A 23757-nucleotide genomic window follows, 5' to 3' on the forward strand; every position below is an offset into this window, starting at 1 on the left:
AGTGACATCTATTATTGTCTTGGAAGTATTTTCTTAATAAATTCTTGACTCATATGTAAGTCCTTAAGAACATAAGTAGAGATTTCCTGGAAGTGACATCTCCCATAGGTATGCTCCTTAGTTCAAACTAAATTAACATAAATTTTACTACTATAGCACATCAACTTTTATATTCATATGATAATTATAATGTCCAAGTTCTTATGCCAACAGTAGAATACAATGAACATAAAATCTCTAGCACCTGCCTTAATAATACTGATTGACCTAAAATAAATCTCTTCCAAAGGTCATACTATCACTGGATTCTCAGATGAACAAAGAAGCACCTTGTTAACTAACCTCTGACCTTCACTTTTCATAAAATGAGTCATTTAATTTGGCTACTCACTTGTTTTGTTCCCAAATACACTTCAACATCATGTTTCTCCTTTAATAACATCCTGCCAAATGACACTTTGAGAGAAAACCATTAGATCACATTAACTGAAGTATATGGCTTCAGAATAAAGTGTAAAAAGTGGAGAATCATGAGTGGTTTACATGTTTTTGTCACAGCAAAGTTAAGTCTACTCTTTATGATCCATTCCAGAACTGCAATCCCGTGCTGTCTTTCCAGCTGAAAGCACATGGGTCATTCCTTCCCTTTTCCCCATCATCAGGTAAACATACAGATCATAATATAATACACACACACACACACACACACACACACACACACACACTTCTTCCAGCGTTTTTAAAAGTTAATTATAAGTCAGCTGCCAAAAGAAAGTGACAAAATTTATTTCGGACAAGGAGGAATGATTGGGGAATTAACCACCATGCCAGATTCTTTGTGCAGAGGTTCTTTTCTTTAAAAAAAGAAAAGAAAAAGAAAGAAAGAAAGAAAAAGAAAAGAAAATGCAAATCAAGACTTATCCACCACAACGTGAGAAGGACTTGACCCACCATTGCTGGTTTTGAAGATGGAAGGGGGCTGTGAGCCAAGGAACATGGGCAGCCTCTTGTAGCTGGAAAAGACGAGGAAACTGATTCTCCCTTAGGGCTTCCAGGAGGAATACAAGCCTGCCAACACCCTGATTTTGGTACAGTGAGACCAGTGTCTAACTTCTGACCTCCAGAACTGTAAGATAATAAATTTCTATTGGTTTAAGCCATCAAATTCATACTAATTTGCTACAGCAGCAATAGGAAACAAACACACCCACTCATCTGCACTATTTCTCAGTCATTCATCCTTGCCTGTGAATCACAAACTTGGAAATATAAAATCAGAAGTAGTAACACAAAGCAGGGAGAGCAAAGCTGTAGATATCCAAGCTTCTATACAGATCAGCACCTACTAACAAAGCCTACACAGGGTGTAATCCCACACGAGCTAAACCAAAAGAATGAAATTTGGCCTAAGAGCCTCCTTTTATCTTTCAAGGGAAAAATAACTAGGAAAAAAAAAGAAAACACACAAAAGAGACAGCAAGGGAGAAGCAGGTCACAATCAGAAGCAATTTCTGCAGGTATCAGCTGAGCTCCTAAACTAGAAACTGACACTGCAAATGCAACAACAGGGAAGAATCATTCACACACAAGTTCTCTCAATCACAGCTACACCCAGGAGAAGAGTTAGCTCAGCTTTTGGCAGCAGAATCCTAAATATTGAAAACCATGAAGTGAGCTTTGCCATAACTCAATTTAAAATTCTTCAACAGAACCAAGATATTCCCAAGCTACCAACCCCAATGTCCAGGTCCCCAATCCTTCCCTTGATGTACTACAATAACCTTCTATACTATCCACCCTCCTATTTGCATCCTAAAGACCTTTGAAAGATTAACCTCTTATGATCACAAAGTTCTGCACACACAAAATCTCCAAACATCCCCCAATGCCTTCAAAATCATTTATAGCTATCTATATGATACAGCGTGAAGTAACCTACTTAGAATGGCATTCAGCACACTTTCCTATAGTCATCCCCTACTAATCTGTGCCCTCTGCCTGGAATTCTCTTCCAGCCCCAATACCCCTATCAGTTTCCATATCAAATGGTACCCTCTCTTTCATGAAGTCTTTAGATAGATTTACTCCCCTGATCCAACTCTAAATACCCACTCCACCCCCAACTTTTAAATTCACATCATATTTTGTTCCTTACTTATAACAAAATATTTGGGGGATTTTGAAAGTTAATAATATATCAGTATGTCTCCATGCCCATGTTGATCTCCCCTCCTAATGAGATTCTTAATTCCCTGAAGGAAGAAACTGTCTTATTCCTTGGCCTCTTTCACATAGCTCCTTACACACCATAAGTATACAATAAATATTTCCTGAATTAGCAAAGAAATAACCCTACATACCCTTAGGGAAAAGAGAAAAATCCTGATCATTACAAAGAAATTAAGAGTTAGCCATGTAACAAAACTTCTTTAACAGGGGTAATTCAACTCCAACAAAATTATAATGTTTGGGGTGGGGGGGTGTTTTGTCTTGTTTTGTTTTGTTTGCTTGCTTTAAGCAGGGGGAAATTGTTATGGGAACTGTTCAGTAAGTAGTTTCTGTCTCTCCCCACCTGCAGTTATTCCTACCACACAAAATCAAATTCCTACCAGCTGACTTAGGGCCTAGAAGCTGTCCTGAAAGAGGAGATTTAAGACCCAGCTGGAAAGCAAGCAAGTAACAACAGGAGGAACAAGATGCAACCAAGTCCACTCACTTCTCAACCATTTTACATCACACCAGTCCTGGGAAAGCCAGGATCTCAGTGCATTGTTTTCTAAATGAATCTATCCTTAGAATATAAGTTATAGCTACTAGGTCTTGTGGCAATTCACCATACCAATGGACATGTGTACATAAATATATAACTAGGAGCTGGGGCACTTCCATCTCCAATGGGACAAGTAAAGATGGACAGACTAGAAGTTAATCTTTTCCTAACTTCTGACTCAAAAGCCTAGAAAACACATAGAAAAGAAGATAAGCACAAAATATAGTTCCGAAAGATACTGGGTTTCATATCATAATATCTTGTCTCTCTATTTGTCTCTCTGTTTTTAAATTTAAGTAGTAAATTATTATGTGCTACTCTTAAATCATTATGTGTTATTCTTAAATTCCTCTGAAAACATGAAATTCAAAGTGCTAAGTACTAAGAAACTTAATTCAAAAGCATATTTCAAATAGCAAACCAATATGATATCAAACTTAAAAATCAAGCTATTAATAAAGTAGACATACCTATAACTAACTCTTCACCACATTTCTATTCTGGACAAAGATCCTCAAATACACCTTTATTTCAAAGTGTTACTCACAGTGCAAACTCAGCCTCATAGGTCATCATCTATCCTGAAGATACAATTATCATTTCACTCAATTAAAATCAACTCTCACATCATATAAAGAATGACATTTAATGTGGTTTTTTTTTCCTTTTTTCTCTGCCTTGCTTCAAACACTATCCAGGTGTTAACGCAGACCTCTTCTCCGTATCTTGGCAAAGTTTACTTTGAACAGGCAGTTAGTTTCTCATGACCTTCAAGTCTGCGTTCAACAATGAAATCATTTGGCTCGATATCCTATTCAGTTATTAATCACAAACAACAAAGGAAGAACTTTCACATGAAAAATGTAAAACCCATGTGGGCCAGCATTCACTGTGGGTCACTCTGGGTCATGTTCACAGCTAAGGTCATTGAGGCCCTTGGAATGACCTCCGCTTTTTAGAACCTACATTTAACATTGTGCTGGAGAGGAAACATCACAGCTCTGTGACTTTTAGATAAGTGCTCCTGGAGGTTTGTACTCAGAAGAGGGTATACTGACAGACAGCAGCTGGGTGATGGGGAGATGGGAGGGTGCCGGGAGGGCCAGGGATACAGGTGCCTCTGTGTGTGCTGATCACATCCCTTCCTTGGTGGGCTCTTTCAGTGAGCGCCTCAGGGGGAAATTTCTACCCTGTCTAGGGTGACCACACCAGGACCTCAGCATTTTGACTCCACCCATTTAAAGAAATGTAGCTGTTACATTCTAGCCAAATTTTACTTTTTAAAAATCAGCACCAATGAGTTGATTTTTTTAATTAGCAAGGCAAATATTTTACTCATTTTCTTTGTTTCCATTACTATTATTATAACTATTATTAATGTGGCCTTCGTTTTTATTCTTTAAATTTTAGTAAGGCAGTGGCAGCATAATGAAAAAATCGCTGGAATCAACGTGTGTAGAGACACGTTTAAAAGGCACTTCTTTCCTAATCAGCCATCCCTTTTAGGATCCAGAAATAAACCCATCTGGTCTCCCCCTCAATTCCTGGATGCTTTTAACTCAAACACAGCCGTCTAGACTAAGCCCAAAATTGAAATATTTTATAATATTATAAGTAGTTTATTTTGGAGGTGATCCCAGGAAACACTGGTGGGGAGTGAAGCATTGAGACAGGAAAGAAAAGGTAGCCAGCAAAAGGGCCATTTTCAGTTAAGTTATCACTGAATCTTAATTCAACAGGGAACTTGGGAGAACCAGTGTAAAATGCTCACCTCAAAGGTATCTTACCTGAGATGCAAGAGAGCTGGGGATTTATACTATAGCAGTCACTGGCAGTGGGTTGCTGGGGGCTGGCACTTCCTGCCAAGCCTGGGTGTGAGCTTTTCCAGCCAAGCAAAAGAATGCAGGCGCCTGAATTGGCAGTCCCCGTGCACCAAAGTGCTCAAAGCAGGGGTTACGGTTAGGGCACCAACAGCCTTTGCTACAGCTAGGATCGGGATTATTTTCAAAAGGATAAAACAGAAGCAACCACGTTAGATGACACATATAACAGAATACAGGGTTGAGCGCCTTTCCACAAAAATATCCTTCAAAAAAGAGGATGTCACCTTATATTTAAATCCTGAAAGGTCTCATATTATGGGACACTGTCAATTACTGTGTCTTAATCTGAAACAGCAAAGGAGTGTTTGCGGAAAACCCAGTAATCTGAAAGGACCTCAACCATGTTCAACTTGGATGCTATTAAAGGTCAAGCAAAGAGATTTAATACAGACTTGGTTATTGAGGGTATGACTTTTCAACTTCAAGTGGTCGATGGTGGCAAAGCAGCTCAAAAAAAAAAGTGTGTGGGAGGTGGATAAGCCAGAATCCTCAGATATGACAATACAAATAAAGAAACATAGGAAATGCTTGTCTTGACTAGTTAATTATGGGGAGTGAAACTAAAACAACATGTGGTACTCACAATTGGATACTGGCTGGAGCTCAGAGATATTGACATATTTATATACAACTGATGGCATTAAACTTAACACAGTCCTTCTGGAGAACATTTAGTCATACATGTCAGAAACCCTAAAACTAAACCTCTTGTCCCAGAAATTCTATTTCTAGGAACATATCAGAAATAAGTAACTGAAATGAAGAATGGTAGCAAACATCAATAATAGTAATAACAAATATTTAGACAGCACACACTAGAGCAGTGCCTGGCTGCTCTAAGTGTTTTATATCAGGGTTCCCGACTGAGAGCGAGTCTGACTTCTAGGAGACACTTGGAGATGTCTGGAGACATTTTTCTATATCAAAACTGGTGGGCAGGGCTTCTCTGGTGGCGCAGTGGTTGAGAGTCTGCCTACCGATGCAGGGGACACGGGTTCGTGCCCCGGTCCGGGAAGATCCCACATGCTGTGGAGCAGCTGGGCCCGTGAGCCATGGCCGCTGAGCCTGCGCGTCCGGAGCCTGTGCTCCACAACGGGAGAGGCCACAACAGTGAGAGGCCCGCGAACGGAAAAAAACAAAACAAAACTGGTGGGCAGCGAGGGATGCTGTTAAACATCTACAATGTATAGGACAGCTCTCACATGGTTGAGAAACCCTGCTTTACATCCATTCACTCATATAATCCTTGACAATCCTATGGTATTTTTATTATCTCCATTTTACAGATCAATAAAGGTAATTTTTCCATGCACTGTTATACATAATTTTGAAAAACTAGGAATAAACTAAATACCGAAAAACGAGGAGTTAATAAATTATGTGAAGCTACCCAATGGAAGCATGAAAATTACTTATTTGAAATATAATAAAACTAAAATACCAGAACAAAGAATTAGAAGTTTTATATAATTACAATTATTTTAAGATATGAATATAAAGACTAAATGGGAAAATAAGACATGAAAGTTACTATTCTGTTAAGATGACAGAAATAGTAATGGATATTTTTTCCTTTCTAACATTCATATTACTGTAATTTTTAAAAGAAAAAACACTCAACAATGGAGATAAGAAATTTGGAATTTTCCTTAAAGCATGAAAGTTCTTATGAAATAAGGAATATCTTATTTTAACAACACAAGAGTTAACAAGCTAAGAAGACAGTTAATATCAAGACATTTAGGAAGAAGGATTTCCATGGAATAGCACCAAATGTTAGTGTTTTAAATTCTGAAGTCATAGTATTCCTGTTCAGGGTAAGAATGAATTAGCTAGATTTTATAACTACTTCTCTATCGTTTACTTATTTCATGGTTCACTATCACCTAAAGATAATGGGCAAAAAGAATCAAATTTCAATTCAGCTAAGTTTGATTCATAATAGCATCTCTATTATATAAGGTAATTTAAACTGTTATTTTAAATGTATTAATAATAGTAATAATATTAGTATTAGTAACATTATTATTGTTGCTATTATTAGCAACGTGTATTGAATGCTTCCTACATGGCTACTGTGTAATCTAATCCCCACAACATCCATATGAGGTAAATGCTTTTATGGACCCCATTTTTCAGCAAAGCTCACAGACATTTAAAATTAAGGAATTTGGGACTTCCCTGGTGGCTCAGTCTGCCTGCCAATGCAGGGGACACGGGTTCGTGCCCCGGTCCAGGAGGATCCCACATGTTGCGGAGCGGCTGGGCCTGTGAGCCACGGCCGCTGAGCCTGCGCGTCTGGAGCCTGTGCTCCGCAACGGGAGAGGCCACAACAGTGAGAGGCCCGCGTACCGCAAAAAAAAAAAAAAAAAAAAGATGAGAAATTTTAGAAAATTACAGGGAAATATGATAAGAATGGTTCGTCGTAAAACACCAGGCAACTATTACCTACTGGATGACTTCCAAATTATGGGAAGTAACTGTCAATTCTTTATTACAGTAATCAAGAGGGAGATTTACCTTCAGCACCATTCCTTTTTATTTAGATTTTATTACTTAGAGAAATTCTGCAGCATAAGGCCTAGCAACAAATTCAGTAAATACACAGAATGCAATCTCAAGCACTTTTTTAAAATGGTGCTCTGTTCATTTAGCCACAGACAAAAATTCTCATCATAAAACATAGGATTCTTCTTGTAACAGCAAAAGAAATGGGTAGGAAGGAGGTGGATGGATAAGAAGGATCTAGTGAGAAAATGAGAACTGCTTCCTCAACCCATTTGCAAAATATCTGTAATTTCCCAGCTTAAAACTCCATCACTATGAAATCCACCATGATTTTTTAAATGCATAGGAGCAAAGATAGAAGGTAATCATTATTTTAAAGAATTCACATGGTCAGAGATAAAACATAGTAAGAATTTCATTTCATGATTTCTTTTTTCCTCCATATGTCCCATAAATCACTGGCCCCGCAAAAACTCACAAACTATACTTTTCCTTTGCCTGCTGTAACACTAGTTATTCAGAGTTGGACAATAAATATTTGTTAACAACTAACTAAACAGTTCTCAGAGTACTGTCAGATACCAGACTGCATGGGTGGGTCGGAGTTATGGAGGGAGAAAATTAATCTGCTGGGGAAAACTGTCAAATTTCTTCTGTCAAACACAGTCCAGGCGCTTCTAACACCATAAAGGGAGTTCTTGCCTAAGAGTCGAAGCAGAAGGTAAACGCACAGAATCCAGGAGTCGAACAAGAAAACAGGCCAGGTCAAAAGCCTGGAGATTCATTCTGGCAGCAGGTTCCTAGCTAGGACAGAAGAAAAGGGTCAGTGTTGGGATGACAGGCAGAGCTGTTTCTCAGAAGGCCAAGTGCATGGCTATCAGATGAGGCATTCCCATTGACGATATGCAAGTGACCTAGAAGAATCTGTGCAAGATGCCTATCTTACAACTGCTGTGTAGCCCAGCCTCTAACAGTATCTGGATCAATGGCACTAAACTGAAATCTATCGTGTTTCCAGACCAGTATGACGGTTTTCCTCTATTTGGAGAAATAGTCCTCTCTGCCGACTAAATAAAGCTTTTTACATAAGGCACCAAAAGGCAAACAGGTCACACAGTACAGAATCTTATGGGAGGCTGTGTGCCCTTTCCCTTTGCTTGCTTTGCTTGCTTGCAAACAATAAAAACCTTTCTGAACAAATGAAAGTGAACTTTGAAACCAGCAAAACATTTCAGGCATCCTGCCACAAAGATATTCTCCAAGCAACTGCAGCCTGTTTGCTGTCCTGTATAGCTCTAAATTTCTTGCCACTTATGGGATGTGTGGTTAAATGAACCCAGCAGAGAATTACAGCTTTGATGTTTTGATGTTAAAAATCACTAACAGATCTCGATCAAAGGGTGAGAAAAAACTGGCAAATTTTCGCTATGATGGTGCACGTGGGGCCTCATTCAAGCCAATGTTTTATCTTCATTTAATATCTACACCGTATTTTTTTCTGTTATTAACTTAAAAAACTCTACTAACAGAAACAGCCAGCATTTATTATAATCCTTCCTGCAATTTGCCAAGCAGTGCGCAAGGGATTTTATACCTTTAAAGACTTAGAACAGCCCCATTATCTCCATTTTGCAAGAGAGGAAACTGAGACTCAGGATGCAGAAGAGCTGGGACTCCACCGTGTAAGTCTAAGTCGAGAGCCTTTCTGCTAACACTAACATGTTCTACAAATTACACAGAAAATGGGTTATTCTAAAAATAATACTGGGGGACTTCCCTGGTGGCGCACTGGTTAAGAATCCGCCTGCCAATGCAGGCAACACAGGTTCGAGCCCTGGTCCAGGCAGATCCTACGGGACGCAACTAAGCCCGTGCACCACATCTACTGAGCTCGCACTCTAGACCCCGCAAGCCACAACTAGTGAGCCCACGCACCTAGAGCCTGTGCTCTTCAACAAGAGAAGCCACCGCAATGAGAAGCCCGTGCAACGCAACGGAGAGTAGCCCCCGCTCGCGGCAACTAGAGAAAGCCTGTGTGCAGAAACGAAGACCCAATGCAGCCATAAATAAATAAATATTTTAAAAACTAATACTGGGAATCACCATCCCTATGAACATAAGTTATCGGGACATGAAAATGTAATAAAATAGTGAGGGCACCTAAGTAATTACCTGTCTTGAGGGCACCTAAATAATTACCAGCCTCAGCACAGTTTGGGATGATGACAGCTTCCACAGACAAAAGAGAAAGTGAGTATATAGAGTCCAAATCCAAAGACTCAACCCTCTGTCCCAGAGATCCAGAAATCAGGCCTGTCTTTTAAGTTGGAAGTTAACCATCTTAAAACTCAAAATTCAAGTAAGTCATGCAAAATCTGCCATTTTGCATGAATTCCCTTCAGAATCAGTAGGGGTTTAAAAGTCAGAGATCCAAACAACAGGGGGGAAAAGAAAAAAGGGCAATGTATGAAAAGGCAATCCATTGAAGAATTTGTCCAAAAGCCGAAAAACATATGCAGAGAAGTTCAATTTCACACACACACACATACAAAAATGCAAGTTCAGACAATTATTTACTACTTTTCATCTCTCTGCCCTTTGTGGATAGCAGTTTAACAGTAAAAGTATATTGGCCCCAGAAGTTACCCAAATGAACTAAAATATATGTACACAGGTCATTTTTTATTTTTTTATTTTTTATTTATTTATTTATTTTTTTTTTTTTGCGGTATGCGGGCCTCTCACTGTTGTGGCCTCTCCCGTTGCGGAGCACAGGCTCCGGATGCGCAGGCCCAGCGGCCATGGCTCACGGGCCCAGCCGCTCCGCGGCATATGGGATCCTCCCAGACCGGGGCACGAACCCGTATCCCCTGCATCGGCAGGCGGACTCTCAACCACTGCGCCACCAGGGAGGCCCATTTTTTTATATTTTTTAAATGGGATGCACTATGACAGGATGGTTTCATCTTTAGTTTAAAAAGAAAAACTGTGCTTGTGGGAATTTAGATGTAAAGCTGTACATTTATATATTCATAGAAGAAAGTGTGGCAGGACAAACAAAACTAGTAACAATGATCATAGAGGGGGAGAGGAACTGACAATTTGCCACTTTGTATAATTTTAATTTTGCATTAAAATTTTTAAGAAGGAGGCTGATTATTTAAATATATTACTAAAAATTAGATTTAGCATCAAAATGTAATGCAATAAAATGCTTCATTAACTTGAGAACCCCACAGAGAGGTTCCCACTAATTCCCACCTAGCTCACAATCCAAGTTTCAATATTTTGTGGTTTACACAGAAAGTTTTTGACCTGGGTTCCTTTAGCCCTGGACTAAAATTTCACTTTGTCACAGTGGTAGGACTGGGCTATGACTCATCTTCCTCTGCCAAACAATTAAAGTTCTAGTTCAGCGGGAAAAAACTACTTGAGCTGCCAGTTCACTGAACTGTTCAAATCAAGGTCAAAATATTGGGGCAGGGGCAAGGGAGTCACTGAGTCCAGATCCTATCTAATTCTCACACCAGTCCTTTCGGTGGCCTTCCAACCAAACCCTGAATTTGCAAATGATCAGAATAGAAAGCACCTGGTGCCCTCTAACTAGGGTCAAAGAACCCAAGTGAAACATGAAACCAGGATCCGTGTCACAATCATACCTTTCAAGTAATGCCAAGGAAAAACACAACTAAAAAGATGACAGAGTGCACAGCTTCAGCTTAAATATATTTTAAATATACTTAATATACTTAAATATATTTTAAGTACCACACAAACATCATATTTGATTACCCATTCCTGCACTGCAGGCAAAGCTCTTTATCAACTGACTATATTTTTATAATTTTTACAGAACTTATTATTCCTTTTATTTACCTGGAACTCTTACTATTGCTTGCAAGGTGCTTTAAAATATGTTACATCATTCATCCTGACCACAATCCCCTCAGGGGTACGACTGGTTGGGAGACCAGTCTCAGAAGTTCAGTGTCTTACACAGTCAGTAGTAGGGGGAACTGGGACCCAGGTCCCCCCCCCCCGCAGACACTTCTTCAGTACCATGTTAATCACACTTCTCATTTCCCTGGCCCAAAATTCTTCTGTTTCAAACAAGCCACTCCGTCTACCCTTCGCCCAACTGAACAATTTTTTTTTCTCTCAAGCCTCTGCAAATTACATTCCACCTGGTCTGCCTAAGCACCAACTCATTTTCTTTATAAACATTAAGATCAGCTAAAAATTCACAAGCCCTGAGAAATTCTCCCAGACAAACCTCCCTGCACTCTGATCACTCTAAATGACGTGTTCCTTTATTCTCATAGAGTCAACAGGCGGGTGAGGCAGCCACTAATATCTGGCAAAGATAATCACACCCCTTCCTTTCAAACTAACTTTGGCACCAAGAACCTTTGGAGCAACCTCTCTGCAGTGTCCCCAACTGACCCCACCTCCACATTCACACACACTGACACCTCAGCCCCTGAGGAAATTCTTATTCCGTAGTTCTCCACCTGCCTTGCTTCATGAAGACGCCACCAACCAGGAGCCCTGTCTCTTCAGAGAGGTCTGCTCAGCGTGCCCTGAGCCAGCCTACTCCCCTGTGATCTCTTCCAAGAGCTTCTTCCTGATGACAGCTCATCTTCAGACGCGCCACCGTCTCATATAACGCACGCCCCTCCGTCAGCGCAAACCGGAAACGAGCAGGTCCAGCCCTCATCCAGCCTCGTGCTGCTCAGGGGAACCTGTTCATCTAACCATTCCGCAAGCAGAGACGGAGACTCCGCTGCTAACAGGCACGGGTTCGGTGCTGAGGTACAGCGCTGACAAAGCTTCCTTCTTGCCCCTCCTCTGGAGCTCTCAGTCCGGTAGGGAACCACTAACTCTCCCCTGCGCACCTCCATCTTGCATCCATGTCACAATCACTTGGATGGTTTCTTTAACAGCTACAAAGTCAAGGCCTCGGTTTATTTATGTCAGGCTTCTGAGTGTGGGGCTCCAGCACACTGGTGATGCTACCGTGGAACCGAGGTTGAGGATATTTGAACCCGTTTATCTATAAAGGAAACAGCTGCCACAGAGTCCTGTCAGCCCGACAAGAAAGCAGGAAAGATGGCAAGAAAAGCAAGGCCTCCCAGATGTGGCTTCCTGAGCAGGGCAATTTCTAGACCTAAATCATCTGTGCATTAGTAGATGGATACAACTCCAAATAATTTTTTATTTCAAACTTGCAAGCCTTTTTTTTTTTTTTCCGGTACACGGGCCTCTCAATGTCGTGGCCTCTCCCGTTGCGGAGCACAGGCTCCGGACGCGCAGGCTCAGCGGCCATGGTTCACGGGCCCAGCCACTCCGCGACATGTGGGATCTTTCCGGACCGGGGCACGAACCCGTGTCCCCTGCATTGGCAGGAGGACTCTCAACCACTGCGCCACCAGGGAAGCCCAAGCCTTTTTTTTTTTAAACTTTGTTCTCCTTCAATTAGATTATTTGTAACATTTGGTCATTTGTACACAGATATCAAGATTAAGTAAAGGAAAAGTAAATATTTTAAAATATAAAGATTCTATATCAAAGATAGATAGATATAGATACTCAGATTTCAGTTTTCCCTTGTTATATCTCAACGGATAGCTGAGAGGCAAATGTGCTAAATTAGAGTTCCACATTTTAGAAGACAACAAAGGGCAAAAGGATGGTCCATTTCAAAAAATAACACTGAAAGGCTAATTTTGAACAAATACGTATTTTAATTTATTCCATTTTATTACTTGTTTTATTATTCCCGTTAGGTTCTGCAACAGTCATTTGAAACATCAACCCCTGTATGGTCAAGAGTTTAATGCAAAACACTTATGGTTTCACTCTTTCCAGCTTACTTGAGGTCTGTAAATAAAGGATTCACCCCAAAGTTTAATCTATTATGGAGACTGCTTTGAAGACCAAAAAAGGCCATTGTTGTAATGGAATATGCCATCCATAAACATGTACTCTTTTTTATATCTTTATAACAAGATCACTAAAGAGATCTACCCTGCAGATACAAGAAAATAGTAACTTAATAACAGCCAATAAGAAGAGCATCTAGGCCCTTGTAGAATCTGAAATCATGTAATACTGACTTTCTATTTTTATTAAAATAGAATGCCCTGAAATATTTATTTTTTTAAATGCTTTCTAAAAAAAAAATTTTTTTTTTAAATTTTTTAATGCTTTCTATTTTCTTAAAGCCATTGGACTGATCACAGGGCAGGAAAGAATGCTATCTGAATGAACCAGAATTCATATTTAAAGCTGCAGTCTACTCACTTAAAAGTGTGCTTAATATTTAAAGGTTTGTTTGTATTTTTTTTCTTCTAATTATCTTCTGACTCCAACCACTATAGTTACCTGAGACCCTCTGTAGCAAGACAGTAACATGCAGACTGGCAGACGAAGAAGACTATTCATGCCGGGGAAAGAAAGAGGATTAAGTGAGAGTCAAGAGACCTTTGAAAGGCCACAGGCTGCAATGCTGCTCCTGCACGTGGGGTTTTAATTCAGTTCCTGAGAGGTATTTTAATTCTCTGTTGAGACCACATTGATCTTTAAATAAGAAAGAAAAGTAATAGCCAAAAAAGAGAATTAGAGCACACTGATTTCCTATGACACTTGGCCAAGAAACCAAATTTGCAAAGAAAATATGGGCTGCTCGCTCCAAGCATTTTAGTTGAAATGTGCTCCAGAGAGAGGATGCCTACCAGCATTTACCACATCGTTCATATGGAGTTAGGAAGGAAAACATTAAGAGGGAAAGAGTAATTCCAAAGGAAAGAAAACTATTTTTAAAAAATTCTAACCAGCCTAAAAGTTGTCCCATAGTAACAACATTCAAGCATGATACATAAGGTCAAATATTACGTATCACTTGAGTTTTTTTTTTCCTTCAGAAAACTTACATGGCCAGTACACAAACATATAGATTAAACAAGATATGGACATCTGAACCCATTAGAAAAACTAGGTCACCCTGGAAGTAAACTCCAGTGACAATGACCAATCCAACGTGAAGTTCTGTGTCTGCATTTCTTCCGAACAAGACTGCCTTAAAGCAAAACTCCTCCATTTTACAGCCCCCTCAAAAGTACAAATGTCTGATCCTCCCCTTAATCAGCTCCAAACTATTTTTAAAAGTAAAATACATTTTTAGTCAGCACAGTAAGTCAAGCACAGTAAGCTATCATCATACAACAGCATAAAGGAAACTTTCTCTACAGGACAGTAAACAGTCAATACACAATAAGCTAGTTTGAAAATACATGAAGGACATTTGTCTCAACAAAGGTATGGCCCCTTGAGTGCTTTTTCCTAAGAAGCCAAGAACTGGAAAACAATCGCATGCTGAAGCGAAGGATGAAGCCCACAGCGCTGGCCTCGACTATTCAGAGTCTACAACAGATGTGGCGTCAGGAAGAAAAGGCCGGGCTGTTCCCATCACCGGCTGGCCGTTACTTAACACACTGGCTTCAGTAAGTGACTGAGAGAGCCCTGTCTTTGCTGATGTCCTCTTTTCATAACCTCACGGGCGGGAGGGCTGGGAGTCATGCAAGTTGACAAACTTACCTGGTAGATGTTTGCTGGCCTGGCGAGCTACTTGCCATGGCAAATCAAATCTGCACTTTTTCCAACGAAATGCGGTGGCCGCCGGGCCACTCATCACCTACATTTGCTTAAGTGAGGAGGAAAAAGATGCAGAGGAAGTGGATTTTAACAAAAGCAGCCTGCGAACTGCACACTGGGATGTCCTGTTTTGGGGTGGCTTTTATTTTTCCCATGAGAGGATCTGACTAAACCTAACTGAATCTCCTCTAAATACCAGACAGGAAGTCACACTTAGCAGTTAGTGAAAATTCCTTACGTCATTTTTTGTTGTTGTTTTCTTAATTGTCACAGCTAAGAGCCTTTGAAGGTTTCTGATCTACTACAAAGAGATTATAACTTTGCTTCCTGTTTTTGACAGTGTCAGCTGGTAAAGGGCACCTCCACCCACCTCCTTACCCACTATGAATATAAACAGAGGCGTTTGCCCTGAGTAGACAACTGGGCTGAAGAGTTTCGTTACATATTAACTATACTTCAAAGAATAAATCAGACTTGTTATTTCACTTTAATATGCATATACACCTTGGGAAAAGTGAAATTCAAAAGGATTTCTTCTTCATTCCTTAGAGATTGCTATTATGGAAAAAATAAACTCAACCACACAGAATAATAAGATGAGAGGTAACAGTTTTGATTCATATTTTCCAGCCTATTCTATCTTGTGTATTTGCCTTGCTCTTTTGCTATATCATTTATGCAGATGTCATCCACACACATACAACAAGCAAGGAAAATCATTACCCACATTGCCTCATCTGCTTTCTTATTCCTGTTTAACTCTATTTTCTCTCTTGCTTTGAAATAGAAACTTTCTACTTATAAGCAAAGATTTTCATAAAATATGTACCCTTTTCAGGATACACACAGATTTAAATCAGAAGGCATCTCTCTTCCTGCTACTGGCTGAGATACAGAAAAGAGAACCAGTCAGTACTCGCCCCACTCTCCTCCTCCTTATCTCGGTATTTTTCTAGACTAGAAGCTATATGAATGGCAAAATACTCTCTCTAAGCCTCAATCTCCAAATCTGTAAAATGGGAGTAGGGACCTCACCTGTCTCTGGGATTGTTGTGAAGACAGAGACAATGAAAAGCACAGTGATACAGATTATAGCACATAGTCAAAGCCCAATTCTTTTTTCTTTGTAACAGCTTTGTTGAGATATAATTCACATAGTATGCAATTAACACATTTAAGGTGTATAATTCAGTGGTTATTAGTATATTTTCAGAGTTGTGTTTCCATCACCACAATCAATTTTAGAACATTTTCATCACCCCAAAAAGCACTCATTCTTCATTTTCTCTCCCTACCCGCCAGCCTTAGTCAACCATGAAAATTTAATTTCAGTCTCTATAGATTTGCCTGTCCTGAGCACATCACATAAATGAAATCGTAGAATATGTGGTCTTTTATGACTGACTTCTTTCACTTAGCATAATGTTTTCAAAGTTTCATTCATGTTGTCGTATGTCAGTATGTCATTTCTTTTTAGGCTGAATAATCTTGCATTGAATGAATATGCTACATTTTATTTATTCACTTATCAGTTGATGGACATTTGGGTTGTTTCTACCTTTTGGCTAATATGAATAATGCCACTATGAGCATTCATGTACAAGTTTTTATGTTGACCTATGTTTTCATTTCTCTGGAGTATATATACCCAGGAGTAGCATTGCTGGATCATATAATAACTGTGGTTAACCTTTGGAAAAACTGCCAAAGTGGCTGCACCATCTTACATTCCCACTAGCAATTCATGAAGGTTCCAATTCTCTCCATCCTCACCAACTCATATTGTTATCTGTTTTTTTATTATAGCCACCCAAGTAGGTATGAAGTGACATCTCATTGTGGTTTGATATACATTTCCCTGATGGTTATCAAAGCCCAATTTGCATCAGTATCCCCAAAATGTCTCCATTTACATAGGCAGGGCTAAATACTCAAAATACACAACAACCAGTAAGACATGGGTACCACTTAATCCAAATGGATACTGGCTACAGTGCTGAAGCAAGATCTTGAAGGTATCTAGTTTTACCAGTGGCAATTTTCCAATAGGTGTGAAAGAATTTCAACATTTTAATCTGGTATAATATACCCGCTAAATACTGCTGGCCTTCAGATTATATCTCTAGCAAGAGGCTGCTAAAGCAGTTGGCTCTTCTTCCCCAACCCAAGGTCTGCTTATGAAAACTTACAAGACAATTAAATTCTCAATGAAAATATGACACTTTAATAATTTATAAATCGGTGGTTTCCACCTGTCTTTCTGTATTTGTCTTCTTCCTAAATAGAAACAGTCTCAATTAAAGCAGCCTTTTATAAGTGAATAACCATAATTATTTACAGGAAGAAATTTTAGACCAGATTTAATTTAAGATTGAGGATATCGCAAAATTTTAAGGAAGCCAAGAGGGACATGTCAGGATCTAGACACTAGCAACATTTTCCCCTTTTCTCTAAAAAGTGTGATATTGGGAGAAGGATAGTAACTATTCTCTAATTCAAAGGGATTATCTAATTCAAAGGGATTATCCAATAAAATTCAAAGAGATTATCTAATTTGAAATTCAAAAAATCTAATCCAATCTAACTCATATTAACATATTTTCTAATTCAAAGGGATTATCTATTCTAACTCAATCTAATTTCTCATTTTTCAACCACCACCACCACCCCACCCCGTGTTTGAACAAATTCATGTACAATGATGTTAATTATCTCTTTCCTAAAACATTCTATTTTAGGATTTTAATTTTTTAATCCCTTAAAAAAATTAAACAGAATAAAATCTACATAAAGCATAGGAAAGAAAATACAAAAAGGCTACACGCTTTAAAAAACAACTTTTTCCATCTACAAACAATAAATGCTAGAGAGGGTGTGGAGAAAAGGGAACCCTCTTGCATGCACTGTTGGTGGGAATGTAAATTGATACAGCCACTATGAAGAACAGTATGGAGGTTCCTCAAAAAACTAAAAACAGAACTACCATATGACCCAGCAATCCCGCTACTGAGCATAAACCCTGAGAAAACCATAATTCAAAAAGAGTCATGTACCAAAATGTTCATTGCAGCTCTATTTACAATAGCCAGGACATGGAAGCAACCTAAGTGTCCATCGAAAGATGAGTGGATAAAGAAGATGTGACACATATATACAATGGAATAATACTCAGCCATAAAAAGAAACAAAACTGAGTTATTTGTAGTGAGGTGGATGGACCTAGAGACTGTCGTACAGAGTGAAGTAAGTCAGAAAGAGAAAAACGAATACCGTTTGCTAACACATACATATAGAATCTAAAAAAAAAAAAAGGTTCTGAAGAACCTAGGGGCAGGACAATAATAAAGATTCAGACATAGAGAATGAACTTGAGGACACAGGGAGGGGGAAGGGTAAGCTGGGACGAAGTGAGAGAGTGGCATGGACATATATACACTACCAAATGTAAAATCCATAGCTAGTGGGAAGCAACTACATGGCACAGGGAGATCGGCTTGGTGCTTTGTGACCACCTAGAGGGGTGGGATAGGGAGGGTGGAAGGGAGACGCAAGAGGGTGGGGATATGGGGATATATGTATACGCACAGCTGATTCACTTTGTTATACAGCAGAAACTAACACACCAGTGTAAAGCAATTATACTCCAATAAAGACATTAAAAACGAATAATAACTTTTTCCCTTGTTTTTCAATATAAGGCCTGAGGCCTTACAAGCTGTATTAATAATATGATCATTCATCTTCTAAGAAATTTTCCATGTCCCAAGGCTGCACTGTATAATCCATTGTTTTCGTTATTTCTTGGCATACAGCTGACTATGAAACTGACCGCTGAACCTTCCTATGTCAAATAGAACTTTCCACTGTGGGAAATTTCTAAAACATTCATATTAAGCTAAGTGGAAATGTCATCATAGTTCAGGAGCAAATATGGTGTGTATCACCCAGTACAATTTCTAAACTAGATTCTACACAGGAAAGGCAAACCACTGAACAAAAACAAGTACCAAGCCTACAATGGAGTTCCTGCAAACACTGGACTTGAAGAAAATCAGAAGCAACAATCAGTTTATCAAAGTTATCTGAAAGTTCTTCCAAAAAGATCTAAAAGAAGCGCACTTTTAAAAACTACTCTGTAACGCCTATCCACTGACCCCTTCTTCTGCTAGATTACATAGTGGCCTCATTTCTAGTTCTTGTGAAATCAATAGACCATTTAAGTTGCAAGTATCTGTCTAGGGTACGCACTTTCTTATTCAATCTGGTGTTGACAGAAGTAATCAAATTTTGTACATACCACTAGCTCTATTATAGCTCAACAGCAACTGGCTGCCAGCCTAGGTTTACTCTCATCCAAAAGGGAAGAAAGGAGTGGACTGCAGAATTACAGAACAAATCAGCTGAAACTACAGGAGGTGGTGTGGAAGTGAGAGAGTGAAGCAGAGGCATTCAAGACTAATCCTCCTTCCACTGGGGAGACATACACCGGGCACATCAGCACAGCCAAGCCCAGGTCAGCCAACCTTGACCATTAAAGGCAGACATTTTCTTCATTCCCTCTATTATCTGCAAACCCTCTGGGCTTTGAACATCTTATTACAACTGTCCGTCCTAACTACTGAACCTACACCTAAACCTGCAGAGCAGCAGACAAAAGCCAGAGATAAACCACACCCTCCAACACCAGAGAAACCAAATATGAGGGAATACAAGTTACAACACTTCCCATGAACTGTCCAGACACAACTGGCTTCATGTTGTAACTCTTCTGTATGCACATAAGCTAGGATCAAGCCTTTTTCTTGGATCAAAATGTTTTCAATTAATCTTCTGTAAAAACAAGGTCGTCCTTAAAAAAAATTGGGAAGGGGGTAGAGACCTGACTCTGAAAGTCTACTCAACTTGCATTTTTAGAGTTCAAAATTTCTAAGAAAACTATATTCCTGCTAACAGATATTCTCTACTTAAAGGGAGCATGGATGATACCACTTCTTGGTTTGACAAGCAACTTTCTCCCTCATTTTTTAAAACTTGAAATAATTTTAGATTTACCCAAAAAGTTGTAAAAATAGTACACAGAGTTTTCATATTCCCTTCACCCAGCTTCCCCAAATGTTATCATCTTACATGACCAGAATACCATTATCGAAACCAAAAAATTAGCACTGATGCAGTACAATGAACTACTCTAGAGATCTTATTCAAATTTCTCCAATTGTTCCCTTTTTCTGGTTCGTGATTCAATCCCAGATCCTGCACACAAGCAACACTTCAAAAATGTATCCTTTCATTCACTATCTAATGAATGTTTCTGATCCCCCCAAAAGAGCTGTTTTCTTTAATGTTGATGAGGTAGTTTCATCATTAACCATTGAGTCTTCCAGGCTAGAAATGTTTATTTCCTCCACAATGCTCTTCATACCTAACCTGTGAGTCTTATCTTGTAAACACAGGTCAAATGGAGTTTCACAATCCCTTGTACAAAACCCTTAGACCAGATGTGTTGCCAAGTCAGAACTTCTCCCGTTTGAGAAAAGTTACACTGCACATAGGCTATTCATTACATTAAAACAAAAACAGCGAGATCCAGGGCAATTTCCCCTAGTCAAACACACTAATACTTCTGCAGTAAATATGTGTATTTTATGAGGTGAGTGGGATAAGTAAAGATTTTAAAAGCATCCCAACCCTTCAGGTCCAATTTTGCCATCAAATGAGCTCGGGTCAAGCTCAGGTTTTACTATCAAGTGAATTACAAAGAAAATACCTTTCAGTTTTTAGAGCTGTTTTTAGCTATTACAACTGCAGATGAGGGAGTGTAGACCTGTACCTATGAAATCCGTGGCCTCATGCACCTCCCACCCACCTTCACACCACATCCTCTTTCACCTCCTATGTTGCCTCTGCCTCCAGGCTCTCTTTACTCCAATTCACCCTCCCACAGAGCCTCCGGATTGATCTTTCTAAAGTACTTGCAACTCTCTAGCTTCAAAATCCTTAAAGATTTCCCATGCAAGGAAGGAGGTTGGAGTCTAATCTTCTTCATGAAGCTCACAAAGCTTCCACCAACTGAGCCAACTCCTCTGACTCTAACAGTGCTACACCCAAGAAGAATACAAAGGTGAAAAAGGCATAGTCTCTGTCCTCAAGAAGCTGCCATTTAATTCAATCTCTTGAATCTTTTCACCTAAGTAAAACTATAGAATATAGCTTCTCCAATCATCAAAGAACGTATTGGGATTTTTTTTCAACTCATTCTTTTCTAGTTAAGAAATTCTACCTTAGTTCTTGATCACGTTAAAGATTACTAACAAAAGCCAACATGTTGGCATGAAAAAGATTTTTCACATGATTCTAACAAAACATGTCTAAAAATACTTGCTATGCTACTGTTGCAATTACAAAGAGCAAAAGCCAGGAAAACTTTTCTAAAAACAAGCAAACCCAAAAAAGTAACATCAAAGATGGTATTTAATGGGCTGAATGATTTCTCATGAGACTGTTTTTCCAAAGCACAAAGATATAAATAAAATCTGAAACCATGCCTTTGTTTCCATATTAGTATACTAATGGAATTAAGTGACATTATAACCAACAAAATTATGTTAGAGTGAGCTGCACAAAAATCCCCACCATCAGAGAGTTTAGAATTTACCCCAACCACACAAAGGCTGATCTCCAATGCAGACATTAAGGAGCATGCCAATGAAAGAGGAAAGAAATCATATTTTCAGTATTTTAGTTTTGTTTGCTAAGGTGCAAAGACACTTACTTGGAATGATGAATTAAAAGAAAAGTTCCTAGACATTGTATTTCAAGATAAAATTATAACCTTTCTTACAATTATCTCAGGAAAAGTGCAAAAAAGCAGTGAGAGTAAGAGGTAAAGAACACCACCACCAAATCCCATAATGAGGGGGGTAGAGAGAGGTAGTAGGTATACCTGTGCTCTTCCTACACCAAGAGAGGGGAGGAGGGTTCCCTCCCAGGGTGGCCCTCCTCTCACAACAGAGTGTGTGAGTGAGTGTGTGTGTGTGTGTGTGTGTGTGTGTGTGCGCGCGCATGCACGTGCACACATGGCAGGTTTCTCACTGGCAGTGTTGCTTCCAAACAGAAGTGACAACTGCCTGGAACCGACAGAGGTGAGGTATCCGGTGGCGGACAGCAATCGTGGTAGAACAAGCCAACACTGCATGGATGCCGAGTGATGCCACTGTTCTGAAAAAGCCAGTATCCAATCTGCCGGGGCCCTGGAACCCTGCAGTGCCTACTGCTTAAGACAGGGGTCCCTGGGACAGCCACTCAGGTCGCAAACACCTCACTCTAGCAGAAGGAAGGAAGGTTATCACCATGGTTCTTCAGGGAGCAGGAATAGTTGTTTAAGGAGACATCAAAAGAGATGAATAAAACTCAGATGCTTTACAAAGAAAGAGAATTTTAAAAACATTACCAAAAAGGAAAGAGAAAGGGAGTAATTTTCCTGAATTTTCTAAATGTTCTGTTTTTATCAATCAGGTGAAAAATAAGTGTTGTCATTTCTCATTTACCTTTGTATTGTCATCCTTTAGCATGGAGCCTGGAACACTGTAAGGACTTAAGGAGCATTTACTGAAAGAAGAGACACGAGCTGATGTGGAAGACATCAGAGTAAAAGTAAGAGTGGACCAGGACAGTGAGAGGAACCCTGGGCGTCTCTCACACCCAAAGAGCTTACACAACAAGTCCGCCTGATGCAGAAAGGAGGTGCCACGGTCTATGATACAACCAAAATCAAAAATAGCAGTTCTGGGGACTTCCCTGGCAGTGCAGTGGTTAAGAATCTGCCTGCCAATGCAGGGGACACGGGTTCAGGCCCTGGTCTGGGAAGATCCGACATGCTGTGGAGCAACTAAGCCCACGTGCCACAACTACTGAGCCTGCGCTCTAGAGCCCACGAGCCACAACTACTGAGCCCGCATGCCACAACTACTGAAGCCCATGCACCTAGAGCCCGTGCTCCACAACAAAGAGAAGCCACTGCAATGAGAAGCCCATGCACCGCAATGAAGAGAAGCCCCTGCTCGCCGCAACTAGAGAAAGCCCACGCACAGCAACAAAAACCCAGCGCAGCCAAAAATAAATAAATTAATTAGATTAAAAAATAGCAGTTCTGGGGCAGACTGCAGCATTGCAGAAAGGGACTAGAGAGCTCTGACCAAGTGAGAAGGGTGCTTTTGGGAATGTAAAAGAAGGATTAATTTGGAAATGGAAGTGCTGTAAAAGTAGAGGCAATCTCATTGGCAAGCTGCAGGGCTGTGGAGCAAAGATCAGCCAGTGAGTTTTCTTGAAGTACACCTGCTGCCATTGTGAGGGAAACTTCTCTAGTTCCTAGAAGGTTCCAGAACACTCAAGCTTCATGGGAAGGTGTGAAGAAAAGAAACATGGGGACTATTCTTTGCTGTTAGCAGTAAAAACAGCTAGTGGGAGAACTGACCTAGGAGTCCCATAGGGCACAACAGCCTATGAATCCAGATGTGCCATCCATAACACTTTGTTCCTTGGTCACCTGCAGTGACAGTCTCAATTCAATGTTTCCTGTGGCGCTCTTAGGCCCTTATGCAAATCTGAAGGTGTTGGCCACTCATTAGTTATGGGTATTAACTTGCGTGAGTCATCTGTATTTCAGCCTGCAGCTGAAACCACACAAAGATAGTCCTGCCTACTGACGGGCACACCCACCCCACTCCCATGTGTCATGGCCAAGGGAATGAGACATAATCATCTACTTGTGACAGCTGAGGACTGGGAATAGGGAGAAAATGAAGGATCCAGGCAATAACGAGGCAGAACCAATGCCAAGGAGATGACCTCGAGTATTTCAGTTCCAGGATTTCTAGGAGGAAACAGTTTCCAAGCAATAACCAGGGGAGGAACAGAGAATGCAAGTAAGGGTTATCGGTCAAG

General features: G+C 39.9%; 1 protein-coding gene across 8 annotated transcripts in view; it reads right to left on the bottom strand.

Moving 5' to 3' along the window:
* The window catches only part of UTRN (utrophin), a 527828-nt gene that overhangs the window by 446954 nt on the left and 57117 nt on the right, over positions 1-23757 (bottom strand). Inside the window, exon 1 of one of the 8 annotated variants that reach the window (XM_082634332.1) lies at positions 14758-14937. The exons of 6 other annotated variants lie outside the window; for them this stretch is intronic. In XM_082634332.1, coding sequence (XP_082490458.1) covers positions 14758-14851 — 94 coding nt within the window. In that variant the 5' untranslated portion in view covers positions 14852-14937. Of the gene's footprint in view, positions 1-14757; positions 14939-23757 lie in introns of those variants that run through there. One more of the 8 variants, XM_082634333.1, reaches the window with a different exon arrangement.

Source organism: Mesoplodon mirus (genome assembly GCF_964341445.2).
Source record: "Mesoplodon mirus genome assembly, chromosome: 10".
In the NCBI taxonomy this organism is placed as follows: Eukaryota; Metazoa; Chordata; class Mammalia; order Artiodactyla; family Ziphiidae; genus Mesoplodon; species Mesoplodon mirus.